The 20,456-nt window shown below is 51.2% G+C and overlaps 1 protein-coding gene across 4 annotated transcripts in view; it reads right to left on the reverse strand.

The window, feature by feature from the left end:
- LOC147706699 (cullin-9-like) overlaps positions 1 to 20,456 on the reverse strand; it is a 354,395-nt gene that overhangs the window by 25,757 nt on the left and 308,182 nt on the right. For all 4 annotated transcript variants that reach the window (XM_086925838.1, XM_086925836.1, XM_086925837.1 and 1 more), the window contains exon 27: positions 9,759 to 9,904. In XM_086925838.1, coding sequence (XP_086781964.1) covers positions 9,759 to 9,904 — 146 coding nt within the window. The remainder of the gene's footprint in view (positions 1 to 9,758; positions 9,905 to 20,456) is intronic.

The raw sequence follows: 20,456 nt of genomic DNA on the forward strand, positions 1-20,456 counted from the left end.
CAATTGGTAGATGCACCTAGGGTACATGAGGTAATTTAGAAAGAGAACAGCCAGGCTGTGGGTCTGATTGGCAGGCCCACAGCCAGAGAAAGTCGTAAACCAGTGAAACAAAAGCAAAAAATCTGGGTGATCATAGGATTGCAGACCCTACTCTCCTACAGTGTTGCGGTGGCATGGCTTGAGGGGTCGTCTCGAAGGGGAGGGAGTAGCCCCTTCGTACGATCTGCAGCACCCACCTGTCCGAAGTGACTGTGCGCCAGTGAGAGTGGTGATGGCGAACCCTGCCCCCCACTGGCGTCACATGGGCCGAAAAGCACGGACTAGGAGGGTTTAGAGGCGGATGCTGCGGGGGTAGGTGTGGACTGGCTCCGCTTGCCTCCCCGACCGCCTCGACGGCGGTTTCAACGGCCTCCGCCGCGCTGGACGACAGTTTGCGGCGAGTGGCTGGCGGCACGCGTGGGGACGCCCCTTCCTTGGCCACGAAAGGAGCGAAAGGCACCCACTTGCTGGCGCGGGGCCGAGAGGCCCAAGGACTTGGCCGTAGCCCTGGAGTCCTTAAAGCGCTCAAGCGCGTAGTCTGCCTTGTCGCCAAAGAGGCGACGGCCATCGAACGGCATGTCCATGAGGGTATTCTGGACATCAGCCGAGAAGTTGGCGGATCTGAGCCAGGCGTGGCATCGAATCGCCACCGTCGGAGCCATCGCTCTGCCCAGCGAGTCAGTTGTATCCAGTCCGCACCTGATCAAATACTTCGCTGCGTCCCGGCCCTCCACTAGGGCTTGGCCGAGTTTGGCCCGTACCTCCAACGGACACTCTGGCAGCAATTCCGCCACCGTTTCCCATATAGAATGGGTGTAACGGCCCAAGAAGCATGCGGTGTTGGAAGACCGCAGTCCTAAGCTAAGGGACGAGAATACCTTTTTGCCAAAGGCCTCGTATCTCTTGGATTCCCGGTCAGGGGGAGCCGACGGGAAGGCGGTCTGGGAGTTAGAGGCCTGGATAACCAGACTCTCGGGGGTGGGGTGGGTGGACAGCAAACATGGGTCGCCCGGAGCAGGGCGGTGGCGTCTGGCCACGTTCCTATCTACAGGCGAACCTGTAGCGGGCCTGGACCAAGTGCCCAAAAGAACGTCCAACAAGGCCTCATTAAACGGCAGCATAGGCTCCATGGAGCATGACTGCGGCTTAAGGACCTCAGTGAGGAGGTTAGTCCTCACGGCCGCGACGGGGAGCTCAAGGCCCAATGCCTTAGCAGCCCTCATCAACACCACACTATATATCGCGCCCTCCTCCGAAGCCACGGAAGGAGGAGAGACGAATCCAGTGTCTGGAGAGGTGTCCAGGCCACTGGCCTCCCCAAGGTCTCCTGTCCAGTCCATGTTAGACTGACATTTCCTTGTCAGAGGGTCTTCAGACCCCTCCCAATCCTCCTCTTCCCCCATCTCCTGAAACTCAGGGTCGTAAGTGAATGAGGATGGTTCATAGGGATGGAAATCCCCGAACGGCGTCGAGATCGGCGCCGATAGGCGCCGTCCCGACGCCGGAACCCATAGAGAGGAGGCATTGGGGACGGCGTCGGCCGAGGCCGACGCCGGAGGGGTCACCACACGGACCGACCCCGGGGGTGTCGTAAGGTCCACCGGGGGGGTCGTAAGGTCCACCGGGGACGTTCCAGCGCCCGACGAGGGCCGAACGGCACCCTGCGGCGTCGGGCCCGAAGGCACCGACGACGCCGGGACCGCTGAACCCTGCGGCGCCGAGCCCGAGGGCAGCGGCGGCGTCGGGATCGTGGAGCCCTGCGGCGCCGGCGCCAAAGACGCCGGCGGCGTCGAGGCCGAAGCACCCGACGGCGTCGGGGTCGCAGCCCCCGACCCACTAGGGCTCCCAGACGGGTTCGCTGGGCCCGAAGGCGCCGCGGAACCCGTTGGAGAAGAAAGGGACCTCATGGCCATGAGGAAGCGATCTATCTCCTCCGGCGTCTAGTTCAGCCCAGGGACCGGGGGGTATGGAGCCGAACGCGGCGCCCGCGACTCCTGAGGAGCCGCGTGGGCGGTGTCACCCGAACCGCCGGCCGCATCGCGCGAGCGTCGGGGGGAGTCGGAAGAGCGATGATGTCTCTTCGACTTCTTATGCTTCTTACCTGACGACTTGGACCCGGAGGAGTGGCGCCGACTCCCGGAGCTGTGACGGCTCCGCCCCCGCGACCTGTCCCTCGACCCGGGACCTCACACGGCGCGGGCCGACTGGCGGATCTCGAGTCGCCTGCGGGACCGCTCCCGTCTGGCCTTCCTCGAGAGGGCCCGACAGTCGGGGCAGGCCTCGTCGTCATGGTCGACGCCCAAACACGTCAGGCAGAGGCGGTGCGGATCCGTAACCGACATGAGGCGTTCGCACTCGCCGCAGTGCTTGGAGCCGGGCATCCCTAACGGCACCGTCGGAGTCGTGAAGACTTCGAAATAGATCAAAAGATCCAAAAAGTTAGTCAAAAAATGACTAGGGAACTGCTTTTTCCAGATCTGCGCTGGCTGGCGCGGAAAAAAGAAGAACTGACGTCAGCACGTGGAGGCGGCGTATAAGTACTCCGACGACGTCATCACGGCGCCCACGACGCCGACGACGGACGCGGAGCCGCAGACGACGCCTGCCGACGCGCAAGGGTACTGCTACGCAAAAATTTCCGGATCCAGTCTGACGCCTGGGGATATTCTAAGGTAAGGAATCTATCACTAACGTGTCTCTTTCAGATGTCGGAGTACTTAGACGCCGCCCTCGCGCGCAGACGTTAGTTCTTGTACATAGCTTTCCGCGCCAGGAACACAGAGCCATGCCAGAGACCGAAACTGATGCCATGAAAACTAGGGCCCTTTAAGGAAAATACCTTAACCCTAGATGTCGGTGCGCAGAACGGGGAGGATGGGTGGGGCGGTAAGGAATCTAACACTAACTGCTGTTTCTTACAGATATATTGTTACGAAGGTAAGTAACTTGTGCATCTGAAAGAAACAGGTTAGTGTTAGATTCTTTACCTTTGAATAGATACATCAGCAATACCAACCCCGGTGGTGGGTCTGCGAACCAAGATCACGCCAGAAAGTCCTTGAGAATGGAACGGCCGAAAAAGCCATCTCTCCGGACTTGGCTGTCCAGGCAGTAGTGCTTAGCAAACGTGTGCAGCGAGGCCCACGTAGCCGCCTGACAGATGTCCTACAAGGGTACTCCCCGACCCAGGGCAGTAGTAGCCGCCATGGCCCGAGTGGAATGGGCCCTCAGCCCAACAGGAGGCTCCTTTTTCGCCAAGGAGTAGCAAACCTAGATGCACAAAACTACCCACCGAGAGATGGTCCGTTTGTGCACCGCCCATCCCTTCTTAGTGCCCACGTAACCAACAAAGAGCTGGTCGTCCACCCAGAACTGGCATGTGCGGTCGAGATAGAAGGAAAGCGCACGTTTTGGGTCCAGATGGTGGAGCCTCTCTTCCTCCTTCGAGGGATGCCGAGGCGGAAAGAAGGTGGGCAAGGTGATGGACTTCCCGATATGAAAGGCCGTAACCACCTTGGGCAGGAAAGAAGGACGAGTTCTCAAGAAAACCTTGTCCAGATGGACAGAAAGGAAAGGAGGTTTAGAAGATAGAGCCTGGAGCTCACTCACTCTCCTAGCAGAGGCGATGGCAACCAGGAATGCAGTCTTAAGAGTCAGAAGACGAAGAGGACAATTGTGAAGTGGCTCGAAAGGAGCGCACATCAAATAAATTAGAACAAGGTTCAAGTCCCACTGAGGCATCACGAAAGGTACAGGAGGAAACGTGTCTGATGCCTTTTAAGAATCTATTCACAACAGGGGACTTGAAAAAAGAAGGCTGATCAGGAAGCCTCAAGAAGGCGGAGAGATATCCTTTGATCGTGCCCAGAGCAGAGCCCTGCTGGGCAAGAGAAAGAAGAAAGAGGAGAACCTCTGAAAGGGGGGCAGAGAGTGGATCCACAGCCTTTGCTGTGCACCATGCCACACATTTGATCCACCTGCAGGCATATACCGATTTTGTGGAGGGACGCCTTGCTGCCAGAATCACATCACAGACTTCAGGAGGCAAGTCAAATGGCCTCAACTGTCGCCGCTCAATCTCCACGCATGTAGGTGGAGACTGGACAGGTTCGGGTGGAGGACCGTCCCCTGCTGCTGCGACAGAAGGTCTTCCCGAAGAGGCAGACGAATCGGGGGATCTACAGACATGCTGAGTAGCTCGGGATACCAGAATCTTTGTGCCCAGTCCGGAGCCACAAGGATGACTTGGGCCCGGTCACGTCTGATCTTCTTCAGCACTCTGGGCAGAAGTGGTATAGGCGGAATGGCGTACAACAGATCGCAACTCCACTTGCGATAAAACGCTTCTCAGAGCGAGTGCCGCCTTGGAAATTCCAACGCGCAGAACTGATGACATTGCGCGTTCTCTTCAGTGGCGAATAGATCTAACCAAGGCTCTCCCCACTGTTGAAAGAGGCCTTGCGCCACATCCGAGTTTAGACGCCATTCGTGATCCATCATGCACCGGCGGCTGAGTTTGTTCGCCCTGGCGTTCAGGGAACCTGCCAGGTGTTGAACCACCAGGGTGACGCCCTGGTGTTCCAGCCATTGCCAGAGGCGCAGAGCCTCCTGACAAAGGGTCCACGACTCCACCCCGCCCTGTTTGTTGGAGTACCACATGGCAGTGGTGTTGTCCGTTAACACCTGCACTACACTCCCCCGGACAGAGGGGAGGAATGCCTTCAGTGCAAGTTGGATCGCCCGCAGGTCCAGAAGGTTGATATGCAGCCGGGACTCCGCCGGAGACCAGAGGCCTCTGATCTCTGCCTCCCCAGCCCTGGAGGGACGCATCCGTCACAACTACGTGCTCCGGTTTGGGTAGGGAGAGGGATCTACCGCTGACCCAATCGCGGTCCGTGAGCCACCACTGCAACTGTCTCGCAGTGCCCTCTGAGATCAGGACGTGGTTCGACAGGTTGCCCTGTTGCTGGGCCCTCTGAAAGTTCAGGTCCCACTGCAGAGCCCGCATCCGCCACCGGGCGTGATGCACCAGAAGGATGCCGGAGGCCATCAGCCCCAGCAGCCGCAGCGTAAACCTGACCGAGATTTGGGATAAAGGCTGAGAGATCGGAATCAGAGCCTGAATATCCCGAACCCGCTGTTCGGGAGGATAAACCCGAAACTGCGCCGAGTCCAGAACCGCTCCAATGAAGAGGAGATTCTGAGAGGGACACAGGTGTGACTTTGGCACATTGATGGAGAACCCCAGCAGGTGTAGGAGGTCGGCCGTAGCCTGGAGGTGGCTGACAACTGTCTGGGGCAAGCACGCCTTCAACAACCAGTCGTCGAGATAGGGGAAGACTGAAGTCCCTGATCCGCGTAGATGAGCTGCCGCCACCGGCATCACTTTCGTGAACACTCGAGGGGACCACGATAAACGGAAAGTGCTGATGGCCTACTGTGAACCGCAGGTAACGCCGATGGGCCAGCAGGACGGGGGGTGAAAATAAGCGTCCAGCAAGTCTAATCACTACCATCCAGTCTCCAGGGTTGAGAGCAGACAGGACCTGAGCCAGTGTCAACATCTTGAACTTCTCCATCCGGAGGAAGCAGTTGACGTTCCTGAGATCCAAGGTAGGACGCATATCCTTGTCCTTCTTGGGGACCAGAAAGTAGTGGGAATAACAACCACTACCTACTTCTGGGGCAGGAACGCACTTGATGGCTCCTTTGGCCAAGAGAGCAGTAACTTGTTGTTGGAGAATGGCCAGGTGATCCCCCGACCTGCAATGGAATTGAGGTGGCATGGATGGAGGGGTAGTCTCGAAGGGGAGGGAGTAGCCCCTTCGATCTATTTCCAAAACCCACCTGTCTGACACATGATGTTGAGCCAGTGAAAGGGGGCCGAGGGGGGGGGGGTGATGGTGAACCCTGCAGCCCACTGTCGAAGGATGGGTCTGAAAGGTCGGACTACCAGGGCTTGGAGGCTGCTGCAGAGGGGGCGCGGTGGATTCGCCTGCCTGCTGGCCTTCCAACCCACAGTGTTGGGATCCAGGTCCCCGGCTGCGCAGAGGTTGGACAGCTTGCACAGGCCTGTGGCTCTGGGCGAAACGTGGTGGGGCACTGCTTCCGTAGCCACGAAAGGAGCAAAAAGCAGACTGCGCACGGTAGGAGGTGTAAGCAAGGCCTAAGCATTTGCCCGTAGCCCTAGAATCGTTAAAGCGCTCGAGTGTGTTGTCTGCCTTATCGCCAAAAAGGTGATGGCCATCAAAGGGCATGTCCAAAAGTGTTGCTTGGACATCACCCGAAAACCCAGTTGACCTCAACCTGGCGTAGCGTCTCAGTACTACCGACGTGGATATCGTCCTGCCTAGTGAGACGGCGGTGTCCAGCCCACACCGGATGGCGAACTTCGTTGCGTCTCTCCCTTCGGCAACAGCATGGGAAAGCACAGCCCGGGCCTCCTCCGGGCACTGTGGCAGCACCTGCGCAACCGTATCCTACACCGAGTGAAAGTAACAGCCCAAGAGGCATGCGTGTTCACCGACCGTAGTCCTAAACTGGAGGAAGAAAACATCTTCTTCCCAAGGTGGTCCAGCTTCTTGGATTCCCTATCAGGGTGTGCGTTGGGGAATGTGCACTTGGAAGTCAAGGCTTGAACCACCAAGCTCTCAGGGAGGGGGTGTTGGGAGAGGAAAAAGGGGTCGACCGGTGGAATCGGGTAACCATCATAGCCACAGGAGCCCTTGTGTTGGGCTTAGACAAGGTGCCCAATAGGGTGTCTGTGAGGGCCTCATTAAGCAGGGGCTCCGAAGAGTCCGCTGCAGGCTGAAGCCCCTCGGTCAAGAGGTTAGTCCTGACTGCTACCATAGAAAGCTTAAGGTTTAGGGCCTCAGCCGCCCTACGCAACACCACTGCGTAAGATGCACCTTCCTCCCTAGCCTTCTGGCTATGGAGGGGAGAAAGCATGCCAAGGTCTGGGGATGTATCCAGACCACTGGCCTCACCCAACTCCTCTCTCCAGTCCAGTTCTTCAAACAGGTCTGCTAGAGGGTCCACAGACCCCTCCCAGTCCTCCTCACCCTCCTCTGGTAGCCACTCAGGGAGATAGGGAACACCGGGGGAGAACAATGGTACAAAAGTACTGGTCAGTGCCGGTCCTGACGACGGTCCGACTGTGCGTCTACATCGAGGGTGAGGCCAATGTCGCTGTCGGCTGGGGACACAACCGGCGTCGGAGGCCGTGGAGGTGTCGTCACTGGATTTGCGCGCTGGATGAGGTGTCACAAGGTCGACCGGCGCTGATCCGGATCCAGGCCTGGATCCATGGGGGCCCTGCGGTGCTGGAGACAAAGCCGCTGGCATCGAAGGCCTAGAGCCCCCAACCGAGCCTGCGGGGCCCAAGGGTGCGCAGGTTGAGTCGGGCAGCCCGAAGATGGAATGCAAGGCTACGTAAAAGTTGCGAAGCTGGGCAGGGGTCGATCTGACTCCTGGAAAGGGAGGGAAGGCCGGATTCGACCCAACAAGCTCCACGGGCGGAGCCGAACAACTACCTTCCGCTTCCAGCGTCGGCCGACGGACGAGGAGAACGCGAAAAGCGATGGTGCTTCTTTGCCTTCTTTTTGTGCTTCGACTTACCCGAAAACTTGGATGAAATATGGTGGTGATGACTCTACGACCGGTCCCGCAACCTCCCTCTCGACCGGGACCAGGAACCACGCAGAGCTGACTGCCAGGCCTCGAGAAGCTTTCGGGATCACTCCCGCAAAGACTTTGGGTTCATGGCCCGGCAATCGGAGCACGACTTCGGCTCGTCGTCGCGCTCCAAGCACCAAAGGCACACATGGTGTGGGTCCGTAACCGACATCAGTTTGTGACAGGAGTCACAAGACTTGAAGCCGGTTCAAGGACGGAAAAATCCCTGTGTGTACCAGGAGTCAAAGGACTCGAAAAGACGTCATTAAAAGTCGCAAAAGCGAGTCAAAAAGTGACTTGAGGTACCACTATCTCTGGATCTGCGCTGGCAGATGAGGATAAAGAAACAATTGACGTCAGCGTGCGAGGGTGACGTCTAAGTAGATGCCAACGACAAAGTCGACCAACGCCACCTAACGACGCGCAGGGGTACTGCTGACAAAAATATTCTCCGAATCCAGTCTGACGCATGGGGGTAATACTAAGGTGAGGAATCCGTAACTAATTGTCTCTTCCAGATTCATTTTTTTTCACAGCTTGTGCAAGCGCCAGAGATAGTACATGTTTATATTTAAACTGCTCTCAGGTGGGCAACATGTCATGGCTGCAGCAGGGAGCATAGGCACCCCTGCATGAGTGGAAACGACACTTGTATTTTATTGTATATTGGATTTATATAGCGCTTATCACCCAGGGGTCTCTAAGCGTTTGCCTTGGGAACCCGTCCTGGCTTTTCCCTGTGAGATAGCCCCTACAGGGCATCCCCAAGGTGAAAGCGAGGCATCCCGCCGCGGGGGGCAGTTGTGGAGATTAAGCAAGCTTTGCAGAGTGTGAACCCATGATTAGGTCAGGCACCGAAGCGAGAATTATCGAGTCCGTGGACATTTGAACTCAAGACCCTGCCGCGTCGGGAATTGAACCCTGGTCCCGGGTCTGACCACTGCTTCAGGGTCTGCCTACTCTAACCAGTGAGCCACACTTCTCCACACTTGTCAGACAGCTGGTTAATGCACCTTAAGTGAACTCAACCTCCTGGAAACTACTGTTCAAAACAAGATCATACTCCTGTCTTCATGTCCTCCCGACTGTAGCTGCTTCAGATGGTGACTTTAGCACAGAAATGGTGACTAAGCTTCAAGGTCAGCCTTGAAGGCAAACTTACTTCACAACAGCACCTGTCTGATAACTCACACTTTCAGCCTTGCTCTAAGCCAACAGCGCAGCTCTTGACACCCAATGCCAAGCAATAGACTTACATTCAGTATGTCCAAGCTAAATGGGAATTTATAAATGAATGCGGTTAGTTCCTTTTGAGCTATGACAATCAATGTGCTATATTTTGGATGGAGTCAAATGATATGTTATTACTGAACTGTGACCCATACTCTGCGCAACACCAAAGTTATTTTAGGGGATGGGTTGCAGGGAACAAATAACTGAATATACCGTTGTAAAAGCAACAAGTCACACATTCACTGGCAGCAGGAAGCTGTGCTTGGGAGAGGCAAGACACTGCTCGTTAAAGGTGCTAGCTTGTGTTGAATGTGGCAGCCATCTTGAAGAAGTTCGACCATCTGAAAATCTTGAAAAACAATACCATTCCAGGATGGCGACCACATTCAAGGACAGACCGTTGCTCCTGGCACAAAGTTCCCCCACAGGGCACTTGACTGGTGGAGTATCAGTCAGGCAGTTTTAGTTGGATTACTTTGTCTGTGAACCTCTCCCTACCAGCGCCCGACCGGCTGCACTCTCGTCAGCTGCCATCCACCAGATGGGCTCATTTTCAAATCACTATTATAACTCAAGAATCACTAGAAATATAATCTTAATGACAGGAATTCCCTGCTCGCAGGGGCTATGGTGTGGTTGAACCAAAATGTGCATTTATGATCAGTAATAGTGAACGAGGGCTCAGTCAAAGGAAGAAAATGGAAAGGGAGGGAGGGTTTCCAAAGTCCTTCTCTGTGTACCTGCAAGAGAGTGGCAGAAGGTTCAAGTGGTCTCTAACAAAAAAGCACAACATCCAGTGATTGCAGCCTTACCTTCTGGTGGTTAAAGTGCAGTAGGATGTACATCTGAAGGGTGGAGACATGGAGAATGTGTGCTCCAAACTCCAGCTCTGCGTGTCCCAACCAAGTCCACTGCAACCTCCGAGGATTCAAGTGCTCCACGTCATACGTGCTCTGACCTGGAAAAGTGAAGAGTCGTCAGTAGAGACTGGACACTCGTGATCACAGATAGAGATGCTGCCTAAAGCAACTGTGGGACCGAACATCTTACTGCAGACATACCTGGCCAGGGACACACATTAAAGACGCTGCCTACGGCCACTGTGGGACCAGACATCTTATTGCAGACATACCTGGCCAGGGACACGCATTAAAGACGCTGCCTACGGCCACTGTGGGACCAGACATCTTACTGCAGACGAACCTGGCCTAGGACACACATTAAAGACGCTGCCTACGGCCACTGTGGGACCAGACATCTTACTGCAGACGTACCTGGCCTAGGACACATATTAAAGACGTTGCCTACGGCTACTGTGGGACCGGACACCTTACTGCAGACTTACCTGGTCTGGAACAAGCCCAGTCCTCCCACTACTCCATGTCAGCATCTATGAACCACAGCTGTCGGTAACACATGCAGTTTAGTATTAGTTTAGTATTAACCATAGACCTGTCCCTTACTAACAAAACCTTTGTTTTAGGAATAATTCAATACTTTTCATTAATGTAGCTTATAGTAAACCTTTTGCTACTCTTAAATCTAACATTGCTAATGAATTAAATGCTTAACCGTGGCAGCAATTCCGCCACAGTGCAGCGGTTTGATTAGGTGAGCAGGGTCGCGTCGGCCAACGGACGTGCGCAGCACTACAAAGGTAGTGCTCTCGACGGCCGTTGGCCGACGGGCGCATGGAAGGGGTTAACTGTCTCTATTGGGTCCTTTATAAGGGGACCCTACTACTTAATTAGGGGACCCTACTACAAGGAAACGCAAATCCAGGGCACTGAGTGTGCCCCCTGGAACAAATGAAAAGGACAAGCCATACGTAAAGGACGTCAGGTCCGAACCCACAATGCATGGCAATCATAATTGGCTCCAGGCCTGTGGGGACTGGATTTTCACAGCAATGTCTGGTGGACTCACCCTTTGGAGGGGAGTCAGGGTACGTCTGGAGCAAGCAGAGAAGCCCACGAAACAGATGAGTTACCTTCGAGGGGACCCACCAGTCGACGGACCAGGGATCCCGAGGGGCCTCGAGCAGAAATGCTAGAAGCAGGCTCACAGAACACTCGGGGAGTGTACGCCCACAATCTTCGGTGCAAATGGTGCTCGGGCTTGGACTACAAGTAGCCCAATGCACAACTTCGGGAAAGCTCAGGAAGTAGGTCCACTAGCAAATGTGCACGTGTCCAGGGGTTCCTGTTCCACGTCACTCGTGAGGGCTGCGGGTCTCAGCTTTGTGGGATCTCGTGTCGGCCTTGGGGAAGTCTGTTTCTTGTGTCGCAAATCCGTCGGAGCCTTGCAGACCGGCAAGATGCTTCTTTGGTGCCTGTTTGAACAGAGGAGTCACTCCTTGACCCCAAGGGAGATTCTTCTGTCTTCTAGTCGAAATAGAATGTCAAAGTTCCAGGATATATGTTGCAGAGTTTCGTTAAGGTATAATCTAAAGTCCTAAGGACTGGGTTCCTATACTTATACTAAGTTTAGGGGTTGGACTTACTCTAGGGTCCCACCTATGGGAGGACCCAGGGTGGGGGTGGTTACAATCCTTTCCCTTTGTCCAGTTTCATGCCAGAGCTGGGGCTGAGTGCCCCTGCAACCGGTTGAACTGGGGTATGCACAGGGACACAGAGTGTGCCCCAGGCAGTGTCTGAAAAGCATTCTCTGAATGCACCCACCCAGCCCCAATACACTAAAGCCTGTCTGGGAGGTGGTTACACCTCCCTGTGACAGGAAACCTATTGTCCAGGCCTCCCCTGCTGGAGTTTCGTCCAGCAGCATGAGGTCAGACTCATGTCTGTGGCATCCATCTTGTGATGCCAGGGCTCTTTTAAAGTATTACCGGTTAAGTAAGTGTGAACATATCTTTTCCCTCTAGAAGACTGGAATTCTATCCCCGTCACCAGGACTGGCGGGGGAGGGGGGGGGGTAGGATTCCAAAGTGTTTGACACCAAACACAACATGTTTCCATGAAGCCATTCCAAAGTTAGCATTTACTGCGAAGTTATATTGCGCACAAGATAATATGGTCTGGCTGCATCACAGAACAGCCTCAGATAATAGATTCCAAAAGCTGCAGAGGGGTCCTGCTCATGCATGGGCACCCTCTCACACAAAACCAAGCACTCTGCCTCCAGGATTGATAAGGCCTGCCATAGGGGTGGCTTTTAGGCTTATATGTGTCAGTGATTGAAGGTAGATATAGGTAGCCTATATCTTAGTAAGGGGGGCATGCACCACCTTACCCAGGCTGCAGAAGCAGACCTGTGGTGCCACTTTTGAAGTCTTCCCAGGGGTGGCATAATACATGCTTCAGCCCCTTCTAGGCCTCAGGGGTACCAATGCCCTTAGTACCTATGGTACCATATACCAGGGACTCACAAGGGTACCCCAGTAACCAATATGGAGTGTACCTAAAGTACATGCAATCAATTTAGAGAGGAAGCAGCTAGGCTTGGGTCCTGGATAGTAGGGCCCCAGCCAGACTAAACAGACTAAAGTAAAAAAAAAACTGTGAAACTCCAGCAAAAAGTGGGGGTAAACCATAGTAAGCAGATCCTACTCTCCTACAACTAACAATTGCATTACACAACATTTTAGTTAATCTTGGGGAAGCTTTTAAATGTGCTTTACTGACCAGTAACTTGAGTGTCTTAAAATAGCTGCTGAAAATGAGGGAACTCTTCTGCGCATGCGTCTACTGCAACTACGTAGTACGACGTCTTTTGCTTTTGGTGGGAACTCTTTGCAGCTGCGCAGTAGTGGTCTAAGTGGCCGCTTGAACCTCACATGCTAATGCATATGCTTTTGCTTTAACTAAGCCTCGCATGTTTTGCTAATCTGCTAATGCAATAGTTAAAAAGAGTAGAAAAAAGTGGTAAACAGAGCATTAAATTATTTTCGTATTCTAATGTGTCCTTCTTTGACTTTAATATTAGCTCGTATGTGGGTCTGAAGGGTGACTGGAATCGCCATTTTCAAAACCTTCAACGCATGTGCTGGGAACACTGCAAGACCTCGCGCGGTGACATTAAAAGAGTGCCAATTCTCATTTTACCAGTAATGCGCCTGAGAACTTTACCTCTTGGCCCGGAGAAAGGAAGAAGATGTGTTCAAATAAAACATACATTGTATTAAAAGTAATATGAATTATTGAGGGACCACTCCCTCAAGGCGTTGGGGTGCATGGCGCAGCAGTCGATGCAGGTCTTCGCGTCATGGTCGAACTCGAGGCACCAGAGGCAAACAAGATGCAGGACTGACACTGACATCTGTCGGTGACCGGCACCACAGGATTTGAAGCTGGCTTTCCTAGCTGACATACCTGTTACACCAGGAGAAAAGAGCTAGAAAAAACTTCGACAAACAGTCACAAAAGAGTCAGTCAAAACATGACTGGGGTAGCTCTCTCTGGGTCTACGCTGGCTGGTGTGGAAAGGAAAAAAACGGATGTCAGTGCGCTAGGGAGGTGCAGATGTAAGTACAGCGCGTCACTACCAGCGTGAACAACACTGATTATGTCAAGCGGAGTCAAACAACAGAGCCTACCTACAAACAGGGGTACTGCCCACAAAACATTTCCAGATCCAGTCCTACCCCTGGGGATAATTCTAAGGTAAGGAATCTGAAGCTAGAAGTCTTTATAAGACAGAGGCTGTGCAAGTATATGACCAATGCCACGGTCAACGTACACGGTGTACTAATGACGTCTGCTGGTCTTCCTGAGAAGGTCCTGTGGTGCTGTGTTGAGGGTGTGCTTAACTCTGGTGCTAGTTTCAACATCAAAGGAGTTTCGGCCACTTAAAGGACTCAACATTCAGAACTTCAACCTTGACAGATTTCTGGCACTGAAAATGTATTTTAGCGCTGAGCGGTCTTGGTATTAGTGGGAGGGGTCAATGATAACTCCGCAGTCAAAGTATGACGCCCAAGTCAAAGCTGAGGCCTGGTTCGAGGTTGAACCCTGGCGTAAGGTCCTCGTGCACGAAGGAGCAGTGAAGGATGTTCCCGGCTCTCGAAGTCGATGTTAGAGGCGTGACCTTAGTCCGAGTGCAGATTTGAGGAGGGCCCTGGAGATTCTTCTCTTAAATCAAAGTCATGAGAAGAAATATTCTGCAGACTCCACCCCTGTATTACTTCTGGGCTACCAGGTGGGATTCCCTTGCTGTTGGAGTGAGTTTGTTTGACTGCCTTGGAGCCCGGGGCAGACAGTCACTCAGTACTGCCTTAAAGCTGCATCGTGGAATCAAGTGTCCATCTCCGACTGCGTCAGTGGCAAGTACTTTTCTCTGACCATACGGCGTTACAAGCCAAACAAGCTTGACAGTCGGGACTGGACCAACTACTTCAATTTGTTATTGGACAAAGGGCAAAGGTGTTTCTTCGTACCTATCTCCCTTAAATGAGACATTCTCATACAACGTGGCTCCAGGCTCTTCCGACACTGGTCAAGTGTAGCGAGAGGAACTTGATGCTTTCACTATAGAAGGCCCAGTCGTCCACTGGTGTAGAAATGTAGACTTCGGTGCGCGGTGAAATGAAACACTTCCAAAGTTGATGGCGGCAAAAACAATCTATTTTTATTTTATTTATTTTAGAACTTTTGTAAGCGCTGGCCTGATCCAGAGGTATCAGAGCGCCTTATATGAGTATGAAGATAGTAACAGAAGAGGACAATATTTAAACATCATAGAATACCAACAAGATAACAAAAGCGAAACAGCTTGAAAGTCTATATCCATACTAATATAATAAAGAGAGCCCAAACCTTTGAGGCGGGTAATCTCAGGAACCACAGCACCAATCACAACACCCAATACAGCGTTGGAAAGGGCAGTTGCAGCAGAAGGACATAGGCTATGCAGACGCCCACCATATACATTTAAAAGGTAAAAGAACTGTGCCAGCAAAGTAGTCCCTTGTGGGCGTGTCTGCGTTATGCTTTGGGCGTGAAACGCTGGGGGCGTGTGGTACGTTCCGCCCTTCATGCCATGTCTCATATTGTGTGCTAATCCCATCCTGCTCCCTTTAAGTACCCCTGCACCCCATAATCATAACCCACCTTTACTCCTTAAAATACCCCAACACCCTTAAACAATAACCCATCTTAAATCTATAAATATACCCTGTACCCCAAAACCCAAACCTATCCCTAAACCCTAAAAATACCCCTGTACCCCCAAACCTAGCCCTGAACCCTATAAATACCCCTGTGCCTCAAAACCCAAACCTACCCCTGAACCATAAAAATACCCCTGTACCCCAAAACCCAAACCTAGCCCTGAACCCTAAAAATACCACTGTACCCCAAAACCAAACCTACCCCTGAACCCTATAAATACCCCTGTACCCCAAAACCCAAACCTAGCTCTGAACCCTTAAAATACCCCTGTACCCCAAAACCCAAACCTAGCCCTGAACCCTTAAAATACCCCTGTACCCCAAAACCCAAACCTAGCCCTGAACCCTAAAAATACCCCTGTACCCCAAAACCCAAACCTAGCCCTGAACCCTTAAAATACCCCTGTACCCCAAAACCCAAACCTACCCCTGAACTCTAAAAATACCCCTATACCCCAAAACCCAAACCTAGCCCTGAACCCTAAAATACCCCAGTGCCCCAAAACCCATACCTATCCCTAAAACTACCCCTGTACCCCATAACCCAAAACTATATCTGAAACCTTAAAATACCCAAACACCCCGAAACATATACCTCAGTACACCAAAACATATACCCCTATACCCATACTTACCTTATCCAAACATTAAAAAAAAAACATGCTTTTACCATTCATGCATTTACAACGAATTTTGTTGTAAATGTATGCATGGTAAAAGCATATAAAATGTAATGCTGTGCGTTATAATGGCATTGCGGAGTCATGGTACTTTCGTAATGAAAGTATGCGGAGGGATGGTATGCGGAAAGAAAGTTGCGGAATAATGGGTGTTTACCCTCCCCCGGTAAGTACATTGGTGGAATGGCGGCCCACATCTCCAGCAACATACTCATATTTTTTCACCACTGATTTGAAAAATGCACAGGTCTCTCTCATTGATGGCCAGCACCGGCATACACTTTTAGACACACCTCCCGCCACAAGTTCTAGAATTGCGAACTTTAGAGCTGGGGAGCTACGTTCGAATCTCGGCATCAGCTAAACATCCTGTGATTCCAGGCAAATCGCTATGTCTCCCCGTGCCTACCACAAATGAATGTGTCCTTCTGTAATGTAAATTGTGCTCATGCCAGGTTGTCGAGTTTGTGCTATATAATATTGCAATGAAAAATAAAGTAGGGAAACTCGAGTTCACACACTACTGAACGCGCACTCTTAAGTGCATCAGCAGTGCACTGTGAATCGGAGCGTTTCACAGGCCTGTCACAGATAAGAAATGCTATCAAAACGAAATCCTACAAAACAATATACTACTGGCCGGCAGCAATTCATACCCGGACAACGTCTGGATGGGCTGCTAGTATCAAATACACAGGTAGATAGAGCAATAGCTATATACATATATGGCATGGAAATGGGAGAACAAATTCAGGGCACAGGATAAGACCCCCAATATTGATTAGGAGGTGCGTTTTGAGGTCTTTTTTAAAGCAGATATAGGACGGGTTGCCCCGCAGGTGTTTGAGGAGGGCATTCCAGATGTTTGGGGCATTTCCGGAGAAGGAGCGGGATTGTCTGGATTTTTTTTTAGCAGTGGTGGGACTAGGAGGAAAGCGTTGGTGCTGGTCATAGGTCGTGTGCTGCCAGCTTTGCAGAGTTTATTGGTGAGGTAAATCGAAGGTGAAGTTTGTATCTTGGTGCATTGTGGGTTTCAGGGGAGGTGGTATGAGCCATATCAAAACAAAAAAAAGCTTTTTTACAACGTGCGGACCACAACACTAAATATTGGCAGTGTTTAAGCATGTGATGAATGCAAGCTGCATACACCCTATCAGTTCCTGCGCAAACTAGTGCTGCCAAGGAGCATAGAATGGAATAGGACTATCATAGCCTGATACGCACTAGGGGCATGCAAATAAAACGGTGTGAACGGGCAAAGGTTTCTTAGTGTCGGGGTAACTGAGCTATTGAGGATCTGGTGGTTTCTGTCTAGCAGAGCGCTTCACAGTGAGACCAGTAACGAGACCGACTGGTCTAACAGGAAGTTATTTCTAATGGGGGTGACAGCTGCAGTAGCCTAGCCATGACAATGGAATCCATCAGGGGTACCCCTCTAGAGATGGTTCTGCTGGGGTCAAGAGCCTCCATTGACGCTGCCACCCATGGAGCAAGGGACCCCAACAAGACCCAGAGGCTAGACGACACCTTTAAAACTGCTATTCAGAATTCAGGTTAAGATGCGGCAATCACCTCAATGTCCTCTGAGACTGGACAAAATTATGCTAGGGTACTGGTGAAGTCCGATATTACAAACTAAAACGCCTACACAATACTCAAATCCAGGGTCACTACAGAACGTGTTTGCATTTACAAAAGGATATCCCAAAATATATAAATGACAACAAAATAATGCACACCTCTCGGACACAAGCATCATTCACACATTCTCACAAACCTTGTAACCTCTCGGACACAAGCATCATTCACACATTCTCACACACCTTGCAACCTCTCGGACACAAGCATCATTCACACATTCTCACAAACCTTGTAACCTCTCGGACACAAGCATCATTCACACATTCTCACACACCTTGCAACCTCTCGGACACAAGCATCATTCACACATTCTCACACACCTTGTAACCTCTCGGACACAAGCATCATTCACACATTCTCACACACCTTGTAACCTCTGACACAACCATCATTCACACATTCTCACACACCTTGTAACCTCTCAGACACAAACATCATTCACACATTCTCACACACCTTGTAACCTCTCAGACACAAACATCATTCACACATTCTCACACACCTTGTAACCTCTTGGACACAAGCATCATTCACACATTCTCCCACACCTTGCAACCTCTCGGACACAAGCATCATTCACACATTCTCACACACCTTGCAACCTCTCGGACACAAGCATCATTCACACATTAGCCCACACCTTGCAACCTCTGACACAAGCATCATTCACACATTCTCACACACCTTGTAACCTCTCGGACACAAGCATCATTCACACATTCTCCCACACCTTGTAACCTCTCGGACACAAGCATTATTCACACATTCTCACACACCTTGTAACCTCTCGGACACAAGCATCATTCACACATTCTCACACACCTTGTAACCTCTCAGACACAAACATCATTCACACATTCTCACACACCTTGTGACCTCTTGGACACAAGCATCATTCACACATTCTCCCACACCTTGCAACCTCTCGGACACAAGCATCATTCACACATTCTCACACACCTTGTAACCTCTCGGACACAAGCATCATTCACACATTCTCACACACCTTGTAACCTCTCGGACACAAGCATCATTCACACATTCTCACACACCTTGTAACCTCTCGGACACAAGCATCATTCACACATTCTCACACACCTTGTAACCTCTCGGACACAAGCATCATTCACACATTCTCACACACCTTGTAACCTCTCAGACACAAACATCATTCACACATTCTCACACACCTTGTAACCTCTCGGACACAAACATCATTCACACATTCTCACACACCTTGTAACCTCTCGGACACAAGCATCATTCACACATTCTCCCACACCTTGTAACCTCTCGGACACAAGCATCATTCACACATTCTCACACACCTTGTAACCTCTGACACAACCATCATTCACACATTCTCACACACCTTGTAACCTCTCAGACACAAACATCATTCACACATTCTCACACACCTTGTAACCTCTCAGACACAAACATCATTCACACATTCTCACACACCTTGTAACCTCTTGGACACAAGCATCATTCACACATTCTCCCACACCTTGTAACCTCTCGGACACAAGCATCATTCACACATTCTCACACACCTTGCAACCTCTCGGACACAAGCATCATTCACACATTCTCACACACCTTGTAACCTCTCGGACACAAGCATCATTCACACATTCTCACACACCTTGTAACCTCTGACACAACCATCATTCACACATTCTCACACACCTTGTAACCTCTCAGACACAAACATCATTCACACATTCTCACACACCTTGTAACCTCTCAGACACAAACATCATTCACACATTCTCCCACACCTTGTAACCTCTCGGACACAAGCATCATTCACACATTCTCCCACACCTTGTAACCTCTCGGACACAAGCATCATTCACACATTCTCACACACCTTGTAACCTCTGACACAACCATCATTCACACATTCTCACACACCTTGTAACCTCTCAGACACAAACATCATTAACACATTCTCACACACCTTGTAACCTCTCAGACACAAACATCATTCACACATTCTCACACACCTTGTAACCTCTTGGACACAAGCATCATTCACACATTCTCCCACACCTTGTAACCTCTCGGACACAAGCATCATTCACACATTCTCACACACCTTGTAACCTCTGACACAACCATCATTCACACATTCTCACACACCTTGTAACCTCTCAGACACAAACATCATTCACACATTCTCACACACCTTGTAACCTCTCTGACACAACCATCATTCACACATTCTCACACACCTTGTAACCTCTCAGACACAAACATCATTCACACATTCTCACACACCTTGTAACCTCTCAGACACAAACATCATTCACACATTCTCACACACCTTGTAACCTCTTGGACACAAGCATCATTCACACATTCTCCCACACCTTGTAACCTCTCGGACACAAGCATCATTCACACATTCTCACACACCTTGCAACCTCTCGGACACAAGCATCATTCACACATTCTCACACACCTTGTAACCTCTCGGACACAAGCATCATTCACACATTCTCACACACCTTGTAACCTCTGACACAACCATCATTCACACATTCTCACACACCTTGTAACCTCTCAGACACAAACATCATTCACACATTCTCACACACCTTGTAACCTCTCAGACACAAACATCATTCACACATTCTCCCACACCTTGCAACCTCTCGGACACAAGCATCATTCACACATTCTCCCACACCTTGCAACCTCTCGGACACAAGCATCATTCACACATTCTCACACACCTTGTAACCTCTCGGACACAAGCATCATTCACACATTCTCACACACCTTGCAACCTCTCGGATACAAGCATCATTCACACATTCTCCCACACCTTGTAACCTCTCGGACACAAGCATCATTCACACATTCTCACACACCTTGCAACCTCTCGGACACAAGCATCATTCACACATTAGCCCACACCTTGCAACCTCTGACACAAGCATCATTCACACATTCTCACACACCTTGCAACCTCTCGGACACAAGCATCATTCACACATTCTCACACACCTTGTAACCTCTCGGACACAAGCATCATTCACACATTCTCACACACC

The sequence above is a fragment of the Lissotriton vulgaris genome, chromosome 6 (genome assembly GCF_964263255.1).
Source record: "Lissotriton vulgaris chromosome 6, aLisVul1.2, whole genome shotgun sequence".
Lineage (NCBI taxonomy): Eukaryota > Metazoa > Chordata > Amphibia > Caudata > Salamandridae > Lissotriton > Lissotriton vulgaris.